The 16,067-nt window shown below is 43.4% G+C and overlaps 1 protein-coding gene across 2 annotated transcripts; it reads left to right on the top strand.

Annotated features, from left to right (window-relative positions):
* Positions 1 to 551: 551 nt before the first annotated feature.
* Positions 552 to 14,637, top strand: LOC125946683 (kunitz-type serine protease inhibitor A-like). Of its 2 annotated transcripts, none has more exons than XM_049670533.1 (5): positions 552 to 631; positions 3,285 to 3,458; positions 8,294 to 8,476; positions 11,151 to 11,324; positions 14,453 to 14,637. In XM_049670533.1, the coding sequence occupies exons 1-5, from the start codon at positions 580 to 582 to the stop codon at positions 14,506 to 14,508; spliced, it is 639 nt and encodes a 212-aa protein (XP_049526490.1). In that variant the 5' UTR covers positions 552 to 579; the 3' UTR covers positions 14,509 to 14,637. The 2 variants fall into 2 exon arrangements, with proteins under 2 accessions (XP_049526490.1, XP_049526489.1); XM_049670532.1 differs by lacking the exon at positions 14,453 to 14,637 and adding an exon at positions 13,418 to 13,948.
* Positions 14,638 to 16,067: the final 1,430 nt, after the last annotated feature.

Here is a 16,067-nt window from a genome sequence, read left to right as displayed (position 1 = left end):
GGCGCAAGTTGGAATACGCTAGCGCAAGACAGGGGTAATAGGAGATCACAGGGTGAGGCCTTCGTCCTGCACTGGACATAAATATAGGCTGATTATGATGATGATGATGATGATGATGATGATGATGATACTTGAAGCAACTCAAGTTTCAGAATTACCGCTGCAGATGCTAAATGAACGTGTCTTCAGCCATACGGTGTGTTGCTACATTGCTCGAATGGTAATCGCGTTACCGTCGTCCGTCATCGTGAGATGGGTTGTACCAGAATTTTTTTACTGTCAGCTACAATAGTTATTCGCCAATTTCTTGTGAAAATCTCGAACTCGGCGTGCTGCTCCGAATTTTACACAATGGGCTGGGCTGTGCTTTAAATCTTTTGCAACTTGCTCGCGCACGCACAACCACTTACAAAATGTGCATTGTCTCCTGCAGCTTCCAAATGTTAAAAAAAGGTGCTGTACGCTGACACTAGGAACAACTTACTCTCGAACAATGGTTATCCTCCATGCAGTCAAGACTGCGTCATTCTCCTTTCTTTACATGAGCAGTTTCGAGAACGCCAAACCAAATACTTACCAATGAAGGTACAAGCTAGTCTACCTGTTCTTCTGTTTGTCGCACAAGTTCACGGTGAGTTATAGACACGTCATGCGACTGGCCGAGTGAAAACATAGATGGTGGCTCTCGACATGTACAGAATACTTCATTTAAAAATTTGATCTACACAATCAGCCTTCATTGTGCGCTGCAGACATAGACTACACCAATGTATAGCAGATACTGGTAGGGATACTCCTACAAAAGCCACCAATGGCACTATTCTGATGTCTTTCCAGACCTCTTTGTAGATGATTCATTATGTACATAAGAGAATGTAAGTTTGTTTGGAACTGCGTTGGGAAATGTTGTGATAAATGGAAAACAAAATGAGAACTTGCTTGATTCATTAGGCAAAGCACACCAGAGGAACATGCCTGCTACGAAAGGCTGCGTGATTAGGGCCCCTCGGTTTGCATAGTAAACTTCATAATTTAACGCCGAGGTGTTAAATTGCATTACAATGTAGCGTTGTTGCACACCGCAACATTGTAATGAACCCACCACAAACAACATTAGAGCCTTCCCTAGTACAGAACTATCTGAAAACAAAGTTTTAACTAGTCCACACTGTATCCAGTAAAAATGCGAATGCAAATCTTGAGCACTGGATTCTCCAAACATGCGTTCAGTTGCCTGACAGAGGTGGGTAAATCATGTGAGTGGGGTGATAGCGTTAGGATGGCTTAGCGCAGTCATTTATTGGTGGCTGCAGAATGCGTAATTTTTATGGCATCCTTTCGTCTGCTGGATAAATGGAAAAACTTTACTGATGTGCATTAGGTTGTGCTTGTCTCCTTGCCAGAAGAGGGCCGCCCCCACGTTGGGACTGAAAGGCTATAGCGTAGGCCTTTCGGCCGCTTCGCGGGCTCATTGGACTGCCCATGCATATTCATCTGAGACTGCGTAAAGCTGCGTCCCACCCTCTTCAGTATTGCGGCGTAACCCGGAGAAACGCCAGAGCATATGCCGAATATCTATGGAGTCGTTACATTTATCGCATTTTGTAGGAGTAGAGAACTCCCGATGGATGTTTAATGATTAAAAGTGGGTTCTGAGCATTTTATTTACCCCAGATGCTTGTACATGCTGCGTTGCCCAGAAGTTTCTAAAATCTGCTTTAACGAGGTGTTTACTTGAAGTAAATTTCAACAGATCTTAACAGAAAGCTTGATTACATAGCATAGAGAATTATCAATCGTGTTTATTGTTTTCTTTGTTTTATCTGATAATATCGCTCTGCACGAAAACCTCTAATCACGCAAAATATTAAGAATTCATCTGCACAAAGATAGAGCCAGCTGTTCGAGCTATCTAAATATAACGACCCATAAAAATAAGCTATTACCCCCACACAAAAAAGACCAATATCTCAACTTTTGTTATGTTAATAAATCGGGATAAATTTGATTAAGGAGGTCAGGCATATCCCCAATACATTAAAGGGGAAACATCATTGTTTAGAAAAAAATAGCATATGTATATTTCCTTTTTTTCTACTGCTAGGCGTATTTTCGGGCGGCCCCGGCGGCCACGCGCACCCGGCCGTTGTACCTTGAAAGCCAACTGCGTCGTGGGCACAGTCCGCCATGCGCTGTGTTTTTGCGGCTTAGTTCGCGTTGATGCGAGACGCCGCACATAGGTCGTCTCGCTCGCTGCTGCTGGCACGCTTCCTCACGCGAGCGTTTCGACAGCGCTTTTCCGCGGTCAGCGAGTGAGACGTGTTCGTGTTTGTTGTGCACGCGCGCAAATAATATATATACAATATTGATTGCGTCATAAAAACCTTTGTGTGCTTTTGTTCAAGGGATTGCACCACAAATCCATGCTTCATCGTTAGAAAAATAATAAAGCCTCAAACAAATTACAATCGGGCTCTTTATATTACCGCCACTGCACTGCAGTAATCAACGAGGCATTCAGTGGAATACTATTTATATAGTAATTATTTCATCTTTTTTGCTTAATTAGTTTCCTTAGTGTGGTCGCATAGCAACGTGATAATTGACAGGAGTGCTTAATAAATAAACATTTATGTAATACTAAAACAATATCGTGTTATAACCTTTCAGTGCGTGAGTGGTTGGAAAATGTTCCGAAATAAATGCGATTAGTGCAATTTTTGAAGCAGTAGCAATATATGCTTTGATTCCGCATCTCACCTATGTCGTTCAGCGCCCGCAAGTGGGCAACTATGGTGGAAACCGATGATCGGCTCTATGACGCACTTAACCTTTACATGAATCGGAGGTCTCAGTATTCCAGATGTATACGTTCGATTAAGGAGTATTACACTCGTGGCATTCAAGCGGGAAACAGTAAAGGATTAGAAAATGTTGAGCGCACAATATTTCACACAACTTAGCGTCCGAGCATGAGCGAAAAAAGTGCATCGTGTTTCACTGAGAATTTACAAGGCTCTAATTGTCGCATGATTCGTTTCGAAAGGCAATTTTATCAAACGAAAAGAAATCCGGCCGTTGGATGCGAATATCAAATTAGACTAACCTAGCTATTTCGTGACTACGAATAACCCATTCCATAGCATTCTTTCTAAGAAATATGACGTTGCTGACGGGATATTATTAGAATATATGGATTTACGACATTAATGAGGACATTTCAATCCAAGATATTTTTAATGTTTTTACCGTACTCACACCAATGAAATGTGCTACTTTTGCAGCGTCACCTCCGAAAACATGTATGAAACAACCGTATATCGGTAGCTGTCACCCATTGCATGGTTTTTGGTACTACAACCCTAATACATATTCCTGTATAGCGGTGCCACCAGGCACTTGCGCCTCTGGCAGAAATTTGTTCCCCACACTCAGTGTGTGTGAGAAAACCTGTATTCGTGAGTATATATATTTTTTTCGTTCTATATTCATCGCAACTTTTATCAACGTATAATATTTTCGAATTCTTGATCATGACACAATGCGGAATAGGTTGCTCTTATGCCAAATCAATCCTGCGTAAGGTGGAACAAGGTTCACGAAAGAAATAAATTGTCTTCCACATGACAAGCATATAGCTAGAAAGATTTCAATTTGTTATATTAGTTCAGAAAGCTACCGCACCTTTTCAACAGCAACTTTCAAAATTTTTGTGTGGTAGATGCGCGCGCTGAGATACGTTTTTCCGAATATCTTAAAATTTTACATAACCCACCTGTAGATGAGTGTTGACGGTAAGGATGCGTTAGCGTTGAATCAATATAGTGACACAACGTAATGCCAACAGCAAAACGAGTTATGTAACCGTGTCCTGCAGCGGTGCTCTTCTTTCGCGCTTCCTTAAAGGGCAACTCCGGCGATTTTTTGACCATGTCGAGCTAATAAAATATTTAGGTTCCCGAGACCCTCCTGTGACGCACCTGATAGGAGAATTGTTCCGCAAAGTCGAAAATAATTTTAAATAAGCAAAAAAGCGCAAAAACGAAACCGAAACCGGAGCAAGCAGCCGAGCGAACCTCTGCGTGTGACGTCACGAATGTATCCCCGGCGGGGAAGGCGCGCAACGCATGCCGGTCTCGCCCGCGGGGTGAACGAAACCGGCGAAGAGCAGACGCTCAGCTTATTCGTGACCGCGCCGGACCTTCGGGTGACATTGTAAGCTGCACCACCTATTCGGATCTGGCAAACAGTGACAGTTATGATTCAGAAGAATTCAATAGCCACGAATCGCCGTCCTCCACCACTAGAGCCAGCACCCATGCGCAACATATCGCGCTGCGACATGAAGACCAAGGGTAGCCCTAACCACTGATATACGTGCTGCTTGCTATTTTAGGTGTTTTACCCCTCTCAAGGAACCGCTTCGCATGCTCACTATAAGATGTGGAGCACGACTTTCCGCATTTGTATCCCACAAGAACGCCGCTGACAGTCCAAAGCACCGACCGGTGCATTTGTTTACATCGGCAGGTACAGCGACCACTCGTACGTCGTTCGCTTGAGATAGGCGCTCATCGGTGACATCAATTAATGTCAGAACATATCAAAACACGTAGATTTTGTGCATGTAAGCACCGTTACATCACTCTGGGTCGCGCTGATACGTGCTACCACACACCTTCGGAAACAGCGAGCGGGAGATCGTAGTAGGGAAGCGTTGTGCAGCCTGCTTATCATTCTTCGTATTCTCTTCATGCACACAGTTAGTGCTCCGTAAAGTAGACATAGATTGGGACATTGCGCGTATGAACGCTCATTTAGAGAATGTATAGTTTTCTCGTGGAAACGCAGATGTCATGAAGTATGACATCGTTGGCAGCTGAATGAGACCGTTGTTTACACATGCTGTATCGAAGGGGCCTCCGCTTACTGCTCATTTGGGATACGAGGCAAACAGTGCACCTAGTAAGCTAAATAATTAGTCAGCATAACAATGGGTATTAATACATCCATGGATATGCGTAGTCACATTTCATTTAGGGAAGCGCCGGCGAGTGCGACTGGCCGCATTCGAGAACGGCAACGTACACGGATGTTGATTGCGCGTCGTGTTGTTGCTTCTAGCTTTTTGCGTGTGCACTGTACGAAATGAGGAATGGTTTATTTCAAATCCGTATGGTCAAAACTGAACTACAGAAGCAGCTTTCCTCATCCTAATAGCTTAATTAGCTTCATATCAGTGGGTCTGGTCCGCCAGCAGCAGACGCACGAACTTCTCCACTGTGACAGGCTTAAGCTCGGCTGAACGCGATCGGCATCGGCTCAAACTGTGTTTGCGGATGGCGTGGGCTGAAGTTCGTGCAGCCAACAACACAACACCGCTTGCCACCCCGCATCACTTGCCCGTCCACAGGGAATGCAACTTCTCGCGACAGCAACATCTCACGCCAAGCGCTAGCTCACGATCGTCGACTCCTGCACGCTCTCGTCGCTGTCGTCTGCATGATCCCGGCATGCTCTGCGTGGACCATTCCTGACGTCATGCACAATGTGGCCTATAACTGAGGAGGGGGTAAGGTAGGGTGCTCGAGGCAATAGATTAAATTCATTTGTAAAAAATCTGTGCAACTCTCAAGCCTGCTTTTTTTAGGACATGACGGGGGTATTCAGAGGAACAGACCCAGCGAATTTCATCGACATTCGTTGTCATCGAAAAATCGCCGGAGTTGCCCTTTAAGAACACTCGACGCCACGAAGCAACGCCGATGCGAAGTCTACGCCTGGCCGCTGAAATACAAGGCGCGCTGGCGCGCTGGTGCCGGCGAACGCTGAGAATTCTTCCCTTGTTTATTGATACTACAACACTAATACATATTCCTGTATAGCGGTGCCACCAGGTGACACACTAAGTGTGCGTCACCCAGTGACACACGCTCTGTGACCCAAGTCGGTGAGAGGTTCATTGATGAGCGCCAAGTACCCATGGCATTCATGAGCCAACTAAGTAAAGAGCTGGCGTATAAGGCGTTCATTGAAAACTGGCACCTAGCCAGTGCATATGCGGCGCAGCCTGCTAAAGCGCAGGGTTGTTGTCGTTGAGGAACACTTGTGTCGTGGGTTCGATTCCGCTCAGCCTCATAGAAGTCTAAGGAATCTTTTTCGGCATCGTAGGGTGGGTGGCACATTCTTATTGGCACTTCACAAGTTACACAAGTTGGCGTCAAAGACGTTGATCGAAGAGCTGGCGACACCTATGGAACATACCCAATGACCCCGTTTGCCTTAAAAGAGGTGGATTGAATTCCAGCACAAACCATGTGGTCCATACCCGGTGCTCCAAGTCGGCTGGAAAGAGTTTCAATGAACCGAGGCACCTACCCGATTCTACATCTACAGGGACTCAAATCGGGATGAGAGAGGATCGTTGAAAATAGGCACGTATGTATACATTGCCGTATACTGAGTGACCCAAGTTGGTCCAATGGCCGGTTGCAAACCCTGCCCCGAAGCACAGCAGCCTGGTGCACTACCAATTCAAAAATGGGCTATCCAGTGACCCACGAAGCCGTGAAATCATATAGGTACATGCAAGCCGAGCAGCTGAAAAAGTGCGCGATGTACCTTAAGGATGCTAACGCTATAAAAGAAAGCATGGCTACTCATACAACCTCACAACCAAGGCTTTACCCGTGCATCTCCTAACTAAATTCTCATATTCAACATGGTAATAAAGTGACCATGTCTAAGATTTGTAGACCTGGCAAAGCGACTTGCCGACAGATTATCTCGCTGTCGGCGAGAGCTGACTGTTCAAGGGTACGCACAATGTGCGGCCGTCCCATCGGTTTGCCGAGACTGAACTGAACGGAAACGCAGTGGGCACAGCGCGCGCGAGACCCTTTCCTGCCCTTTCCCTCCCCAGCGGAGGCGAAACAGCTCTGATTGGCTGCGCACGTGGCTGGAGCGTACTCATACGACAACCGCACACGTACGCAACCGTCACAAATGAGTTTTAGCCTTACATCGCCGGCGCAGGCTAGCGTATACAAGTTCGCTTGAAAACGTAGAGTATTTACCATCAAGCCAGAAACAGCGACACATTAAGCACGTTAAATGAAAGCGCCACACAAATATGTGTGTACCTAAACAGTCACAATAGAATAAGCAATTTTATTTGAAGCGATGCAAGAAGCACACCGCGTTTGCTGCCATACTGTGTTGAGAAGTATGGCGAAAATTGAAGTTTCAAGGTTTGTAAGAACTATTGTATCAGCAAACATTCAGCAGCTCCTGGGGTGCCACTAAGTAATATGAAAACCGGTGGTCATGTTTTTGGATCTCTGAGATTCTTAAAATATGAGGCACACACATATGAATGCCACTTTGACAACGATTTTTACACAAGACCACAACACTATTTTTTGTGCATTTGATTTTATTGTAGTTGTTTCTGTTTTCGTAGAAGCTGTGTGTTTCTTATTTTTTAAAAGTTTCGGTAACGGATGCTGAAAAATGAGTAATTGCTGATATCAATTGATTAGACCCTTATGTGTTCCCATTATCCTGTAAGCAAAGCTCGTCTAATTTAAGAATTCAGATCAGGAAGCGATTTGCCGTGCTCTCTCAAAGGCAATAAAAAAAAAACATCGATAACCTGAAAGAAACAAGACACGCTTAAAGCGTTGCGAGAAAAATGACAGCGTAAGTAAAATTGTCTTACGCTATATTTATCCCTATATTTATCCCCCTGTTGCCATGCCCGTTTGTGCACAGGCACTGGCATGCGCTCTTCACATGGCTATAAATAGGTTTCTATCACTGAGCTCTATTGGTGCGTGCTGATAAGGTGTACGCATTGTTGCGTGCACTCTCTCTCATGTATGCTCGACATAACAACGATCACGCCTCCTGGGTAGTTATTTGGACTGACTCAGTGCACGGGCCGTCAGACAGAGGCTACAAAACGCTAATGTGTGACATCATGGAGTCTTGGGTGAATTCTACACTTGGGGAGGTGGAGCCACGAGTAGGCATTCAAGGTAATACTTGAAGAAAGCCGCTTTTACTCTCACCATCAGAATCACCAGCATTATTATCAAGAATAACGAGCGCTTTTAAATGTGCCCCCCATGTAGGCTAAATCCATTCACTTCAACTGCCACTTCAGTATAGAATAGACGTAATCTTATAATTTTAAAGTTAGTTTTACTAAATATTGTTTTAATAATCCACTGCTTGTGTTTCCTTCAGTCTGACGTCTCATCTTCAACATCGCGTAATCATAATGTTGCAGCCCTAACGCTGAAAAAGGCAAAAGTATGCCTCAAGCTACCCATCGAAGGCCCGTGCGGACCAGTATATGTCTCTTGGTACTATGATTACGGCAGCCACCAATGCAAAATGTTCAACCGTACCATCTGCGGTGGCGGAGCCAACGATTTTGTGACAGAAGAGAGGTGCCAGGCCATTTGCCTACGTGAGTATTAATTGGGTGGCAAACAGCGCACAAAAAAAATTTCATATTTCTTGTGGTATCGAATGTGTTATTTTACTGGAGCTGAATGTTTATTGCAAGCTTACTGATATATTAAGACTACTACTCACATCATGTATGCTGACACAGATAATTTCTCGGAAGTTCTTCCGCTTTGTGATGTTTGTGATGTATGTGAGTTCTATATGTTAATTTAATGCCAACATTAGCAACGTATATTAAAGCAGGCTCTGGAACACGTACAATGTGAAAGCAGTGTTCAGCGATTGAAACGCGATACTCGGAGCGCGTAGCAAGATGGAGGCTAGGAGCGCCTCTTCGAAACAGGGCGGTACGTGGGTTGCGCCACCGAAATGTTTTCCTTGTTTTTCCTAATATCTTAGTTATCTTTCGTTTAAAACAGACAAAATACTCCTAGCATCAAACTTTAAGATGTATTATTGAGAACTTTATTTTTTGTGCGCCTCCGTTGTTTGTATAGAGTGTTCTGATACTTTTAAGCATCTAAACCTCCAATCGCCTCTTACTGTCTCTACATGACAGCTATGTTTACTCCTGCAATTCCATAACGCAAGGGGTTCGAGGCGGCTTGCTGAGCTGCCGGAACTTTTTTTGCCCCACTTGCGGACACTGAGAACACCGAGTTGTTGCATTTCTTGATCAGATGAAAGCCAGAGCCTTTATGATGCATTCGGACTGCATTTTTACCCCCCAGTGGTCCCTCCTCAATGGGGGCCAAAATAGTGGTGGCCTCCATTCGATCTGAGTGTCCCGCTTTAATCCCTGAGCACTGTACTTTCTGTCGACTTCTAACAAACAGATTAATTCGAGCATATACTCTCTATATATAATTTGCGTAATTTTCACTGTCTTGTTATCTTTTTATTGGCACTCCATCACTGTTTAGACTAGCGGCAATTTATGCAAGTTGAGCGCAACTATATTGCTTTATGCGCCACCACCTACAGCGCTGACGCCCGGATAAACGTGCATCAAGCGTGGACAAACTCTGTCCTAATATGAACTTTATATGAGCAGTTATTGGTTATATAACGTTGCTTGTGGTGGCGGTGCTTGTCTATATCGTCGGATCATGCTCATCAAAAACACTACCGCCACCTAGCGACCGCAGCCACTCAGACAGACCTCAAACGGCAGCTGGAAAAGGTATTTGTCTTTGAATTTCCGCGTTATAGAAATATAGTTTCTAGTATGTTCGAATTACAATCCGAAGCTATCATGTCTGCCGCTTGTGTGTAAGTCGTATGCTAAGAATTTTTCTGACACAATTACCAGTGAACAATTCAATTACTTCAATAAGGCACTTGCCTTTTGTGGAGTGCCTAAAGGAATCAGGATGTATGCGGCACTTCCGCACACGTGTGTGCATGCGTGACGTGCGTGTGCACACCACGTATCTGTCTTTTATGCGTGGGCTCTCCGCCTATTGCATCTCTCGCACAGCGTGTGCTGCGACCGCAATGTAAATTATGGCAAACACCGTCCGAATAAATGTATTACATCAGCAGTTTGTGGCTATCTAACACTGCTTGTGGTGGTAGTGGTGCTTGTCTAATGTTGTATAACATCAGTTGAGGTGGTGTTACTTGTCCATGTAAAGCTTCGGTGTACATCCACTTTCACAAGGCGGAATGGCAGCAGATATTTTTAATGGTAGGCGCCGCTGTGCACACCAATCACACTTTTGTCTACCTTGCAGCTAACAGCAGATTGAAGATGATCAAGTCGGAAGCTTGGGTTATTGTTGATTCAGCATTAGAAACCATAAAATTCCGTACTATGTATTGACAGAAACGCGTCTTTCGTCTTCCTTAGCATGCATATTTCCCCCCTTGTTTCATAGTTTCTAAAACAGAGAGTTCATTATCAAATTTGCATTCTACTATGCAGTAGAACTTCTTTCCATTTTTTTCCTTGATTATGTTCCTCGTCTTTGATATGCCACAAATGTGGTAATTATTCATGAACCAACAATCCCAGTCACAATGAGATATAATTCTTACATACCTGCTCATTCCTCGCCTGGGGGATGTTAATACGATGCCTGGCATCGTAGAGGCAAGCCTACGCAGTGACATACCCCCCGAGCCACACACGTACCTGGAGGATCAGTAATGTTCTGCACCTTGCCATGGCTAAGCACGCACACAGGCAACCATCATTCGCCAGCGATATACTAACACATTACTCGCTCCTATATATGCGTATACAAAACCTTCATGGGTATCTCATAGAACATCTCCCACCGTGGCGAAGCTGTGGCGACTTCCCAACCACGATGCATGTCCTCTGGTTTTGCCAATGCTCACCAGACACCCATAATTTCCCCAGCAGACCTCCGTTCCTTATCCTACATTTTATTGGCTGAAGCGGGGCAATCTGCAAGAATTACAATGCACGAAGGATTTCATTGGCACCACGCTGAAAATCGCCGTCAATTAGGCTGTGGACAAAGGGTCTCACTTTACTACCTGCCTAGACCAATAACAAGTTTATTACATTGCTCAATAGCATTTATTCTCAGTTACTAACCATAATTTTGAGCCGAAATAATCATCATTATGGCGGTTGCAGCCAATTTCTTTGAGTAGATTATGAATTTTCTATTAACATGAGTACTTTTTTTCATTCACAGGAAAGCACAGACCATTGTGCAGCTTGCAGCCAAAGCCTGGAAAGTGCCTGGTTGTCAAACTACGCTGGTACTTTGACGACTCGAGTAACAGGTGTCGCGAATTCGCAAATGATCGTTGTGGCACAAATGACAATGCATTTGTATCGATGCGAAAATGTATGGAAAGATGTAGCTGTAAGTAAACACTGTTTTGATACACCTAGCTTAAAGAGTTTTGGTTTTAAGACAATAAAGCAGCCATTCTCTGGTTAGTGCATGCGATAAGAATGCCACAACCAACTCAGTCAAAAAAGTGTTTATTGTCTAGTATCATAGCGAGAAGGACTCGCAGAGAGCAGATTTTCTTACATGCACAAACTTTATAGAAACTTAGAAGGAAGCAGATGAAAGGACATTTTATTACACACTAATTCAGTCGTTCTTGTCTTTCAACCTGACTATAGATTCGTGTAACGCCTGCGGAAACCTTGTTTGCAGATGGCTTCCGAAAACAACAGTAACATGTAAATATGTTTCTCTACACAAAAGACGTCCTAAATATTTGGAGACATGTAGAAAGTATATGGATTTCACACTATTTCTTGTCTACCTTTGTGCCTTGGAAGCTTGTATGAATTGGTTAGCATATTTGTCTTAGGCTTTCGCCTGCTTATACGACAATATTTTTGACTTTGTACTTCCGTGAGATTTCATACAATTGTGTTTGGTATGAAAAAGTGGGCGTCATTGAGCTATTTCGCAAATTAGGCATGGAACGTATTACCGGATATAATAGGGAACTACATACGGAAGCGACGCCTCTTCAACGTTTCCATGGGGTCCCTGGTAATAGGTGGTAATTTTCATACGCGCTCTACATTGAGAAATTCAATTAGTTAAGTAATGCCTCTGCGGCATGTGGAGGGCCTGCATGGTTGTGGTTCGGGATGATTTCGAGTGTCGGTGCTATCGCATTAAAATATTGTACTGGTCAAAAAATAGCGTTAGCGGTCCCGAAAACAGTAGGAAATATTCCCCAGGTGTTCTAAATGCACATGCAACTGGAACACTTCCCCAGCTTCTTCGCTGCGACGTCTGCCCATTCATTTTTACAGACGCGAAGAGTAAGTGCAGCCGGAAGGATTGCTTATAATTAGGGTTGTTCGTTTTCGGGTAGAACCCGATTTTTCCTGCTTTTTACACCCCTGGCATGTTTCAGGAGAATCGGGTTAAAACCGATTTCTCCCCCAATTTCAAAACCACATAGCCACATACCTTTCTTACACTGCACGGAGTTTGCGATGCACACTTGCTAGGTACCCAGCCTCGAGACAATGAAGTTAGACTCTGTTGGCTTAAATGAACTCCAGTGATCTATAGTTCATTTCACAAGCTGCGTGCAGCACTCTGTACGCTACGCGGCTCTCAACAAACAACCCCACGAGCGCGCCTAACTCTGAATTAGTAACTCACTTTGTTGCACTTGCATTGTTGTTCCTAATTAATGGAAGCTGTGATGTCCAGAGAACTATCTCTCAACTGCGATACGATCAACGAAGTGACAGGTCTCGGATGGAGACCGACATGTGGGGAATGCAGTTTATAATCTATCTTAACAAGGATGTGTTAAAAAATCAATGACCAGCTTTTCGTGAATAAAATGTTTCATTTCCTTGAAGTTATCAATGCCCTTTACTGTCATTATCACTTGTAAATTTCCAAACAAACACCGAACTTCCGAGTATTTGCAAGAAAACTCTGAAGAGAAAGAAAAAAAGACGAGTGTAATGTATTAGCACATTTGTAAGTTTAACCCGGAAAAAAACAAAATTCGAAATTTTTACAAAAGAAAACAATATATCTCCCTGATAATTAGCTTAAAAAATAGCACCCGCCTTTTATCCTCCGAATTAAAAAAAATCTAAAATCCAACAAAGAAATCTATACCTATAATCCACGGCGATGGTTTAGCGCACGAGTAGCGTGCAACGTGTGCAGCTTCAATAAAAGAAACAACATAACGGTATGTTTTGGAAAAATTTGTACGGCGAGGGCGACAGAGCATAAGTAAAGAATACTCTCAGCAGAATGCAAAGAAAGAGTGGAAGCAGAAGATTGTATGAATGGTCCGGTCAACGCATTCTTGCCGCGATATGCGCACATTTGTCTTTCCAGTACATTCTTGACAGTTGCTCCAATGCCACGTACATCACTGTTTCTCTTGTAATCAGAGACGCCTTTCGCGATGTGCTTTGCGGTGATGCTATTTCATTTTTTCTGTTCCTCAGATATGAAAGCTGCGACGGGATCCATAACTATCCAGCACACTACACAGAATCAGCGGCCAACACGGAATAAAACTGGCGAATCTGGCCTCGCAAACCTCATACTTACTTCCTGAATCGTAAGCTTGGAAAGCTTGTGCGAATCAGAAAACTTGTCTGGAAGAACTGGATTCTTAGAATGTATGACTGCAAGACTGTCCCCAATATAAAAAGCTTTCATTTTAAAGACTACCTCATAAAAAATAAAATTCCACTTTGCAATTGCTAACTGCATCTTTCTTTATTTCGACGTGCGCTTTCCTTCAGTCAAATACCGACCTTGTAAGCTACGCAGACCAACCAACTTACGCATTTGTCTTTTGACCTGCAGGTTTCCTTTTTTTTTGTCGTTATTATGCAGCATGATTGATGCTGCCGATACTCATCTGCACTGCAGACCAATAATCGGCACAGAAGGTTGAACGTTTGCGCAAGTTAGTTCTGCGTATTCCGGAACGTAACAGCACACTTTCGGAATGGAAAAAGTTCACCGACGTTAGGTTAGGTTAGGCTAGCAACCGCAGCATACAGATTCACGGCAGCCGCAGCGGACAGTCCTCCACTAATCCAGCGCCTTGTCTCCACACAGACGACGCGCGCTACTCTGGAGCCATCGTCGCCGCAAAGCCCTCTAGCGCGGCACTACGCTTTTCATAGCACGCTTCCTTTCCACCAACGACGAGAGCGGCCCTTTGTAGCGGGGAAATACGGTGTTCGAGCAGATTGTTAGGATGTAATGACAGCTAGCGAATGAAACTCTTAAATCTCACAGTGTGTTTTGCTGTTAAACGACAGCCTAAACTGGGAAAATGTTTCAGCAAAAAATTACACATGTAGGACGACGGTCGTGGTTCCGTCTCTGAACCATTAGTTTGGCTTATGTCTTTCATACTTGCTGATATCCGCACAACACAATATGTTCACTTGAAGCAAATGAAGTGGCACATATGTCGGGCACGCCGGCGCTTAGGAAAACGTACTCCATTTTTTCCCTTTCAGACGCTCTCTGCACAATTGTGTACACCGGGATAGTGAATAAACAGCAAAAGCATTGATTGAAGTAAGGATATTTAAAATGCGTCCCTTACATCTTGAAACTCTACTGATTGAAATATTGCTGCAAGTTTGAATAACGAAGGCAAATCGTTTTAGTGAAACGAGTATGGAAAGTGGATGGTGGAGTATTTTGCTTGGCGTGAGTATGTCATTGTATGTAGCGGGTTCACTACTTTTATTGTTTTTCACAGTGTGTTGCTCTAGTAATAATTTTCGAGTGACTCGATAGGACCTTTTCAAGTCTGGTAGACATTGAGTAGTTGATGTTCACATGTCTGATGTCCCTGCAGTGAGTTTTTTATGGAGTCTACATTCTGTAAGCTTGACAAAACTCACTAAAGGACGGAAAAATCCTAGTCTATTCTACAGCTGTAAGCTTTTTATTATTCTGAAGTTGTAAGAAATGCGGTGAAAGTAAGATTTCAATCAACACAACTAATTGGCGTCTCAAACGGTTAAGACCTGGAGCTCTTTGTTTCGAGAAGCCGCCCCCCTTTCCCCCTCTCCAAAAATAATTATTAGCACATCGACTATCATTATGAGAAAAGTTCATTAGATACTTCGGGATATGCAGCAGACCTTCTCCAGTTAACGTTTAGCGTATGACACAATACTTTATTGTGGGATAAGTAATCGCTTGTGAATTAGAAATTCTGGTTAGAGAAAAAAGTGATCTGTTTAATGGGGAAGTAAACACCATGACGGAGTTCTTTAAACCGAGCTTGTTGGTAAACATATTAGATGACTTCTCGAGAACTTTTCAAAGAACGGGATTAGACTGTATCTACGCTTGTGTTTTGCTAGTGTGCTCCCCTTATTTACGCATTCCGCAATACGTATCGTAAGAGAATTAATTTACTTAAACTTGCCTAGTGCAAACTTCGCTTATTAATACTAGGCAAAAGCTTGCTGAAATGCATTGCAGGTTATCAAGCCTCTCCAAAAATATCTTCCAGTGAACGCACCGACGTCCTTGCTAACGTGCACCTGCAAAAACGAAAAAAATTGACGAAAGGATAGGAAAGATTTCTCCTTTTATCCAATATATAAATCGTTATATATTTGCCATATATTAACTAACTATACATTAACTAATAACTATATAACGGTTATATATTATATAACTAGTGGGGATGGTGTGTCTTTAAACAAAGAAGACGATTTGGCAAGAAGATCGCTCGGCTGGTTCGGGCAACCATCTTGTGTACACAGTGTTGCAACAGCTTATATATACTTATAATTAAACCTAATTTTCGCTAATTCTGCCTCGTGGCAATATATAACAGCAAGAACATTTAGCTGCTTTTGCCTCAGCGGACAGGGCTTACAACAGAGTACTATAAATATCGGGTCTTCTGCTTATCGGGCAAAATAATGACTGAGACGGCAACATAACTGCGCATAATTTCCGCTACAGTATGCTGTTGATGGTATCACGCTGTTGGTTTATTCACAGTAAAACATTCTGGCTATAATAACGCATTTCCACCCAGCCATCACTGTTTCCAGCTGGGCTGTCGATTACGTAATTGCTTCCAGTTTAAAGAAGCGAAACGAC

The sequence above is a fragment of the Dermacentor silvarum genome, chromosome 7 (assembly GCF_013339745.2).
Source record: "Dermacentor silvarum isolate Dsil-2018 chromosome 7, BIME_Dsil_1.4, whole genome shotgun sequence".
Taxonomy (NCBI): Eukaryota; Metazoa; Arthropoda; class Arachnida; order Ixodida; family Ixodidae; genus Dermacentor; species Dermacentor silvarum.
Note: the sequence above shows the minus strand (reverse complement) of the source record. Positions and strands in the feature narration are given on the sequence as shown.

Excerpts from the sequence above, each read along its gene's own strand:
- LOC125946683 (XM_049670532.1), top strand. The coding sequence starts at position 580 with ATGAAGGTACAAGCTAGTCTACCTGTTCTTCTGTTTGTCGCACAAGTT. Across the intron at positions 632-3,284 it reads GTTTGTCGCACAAGTTCACG|CGTCACCTCCGAAAACATGT; the intron begins GTGAGTTATAGA and ends CTACTTTTGCAG. Across the intron at positions 8,477-11,150 it reads GTGCCAGGCCATTTGCCTAC|GAAAGCACAGACCATTGTGC; the intron begins GTGAGTATTAAT and ends TTTCATTCACAG.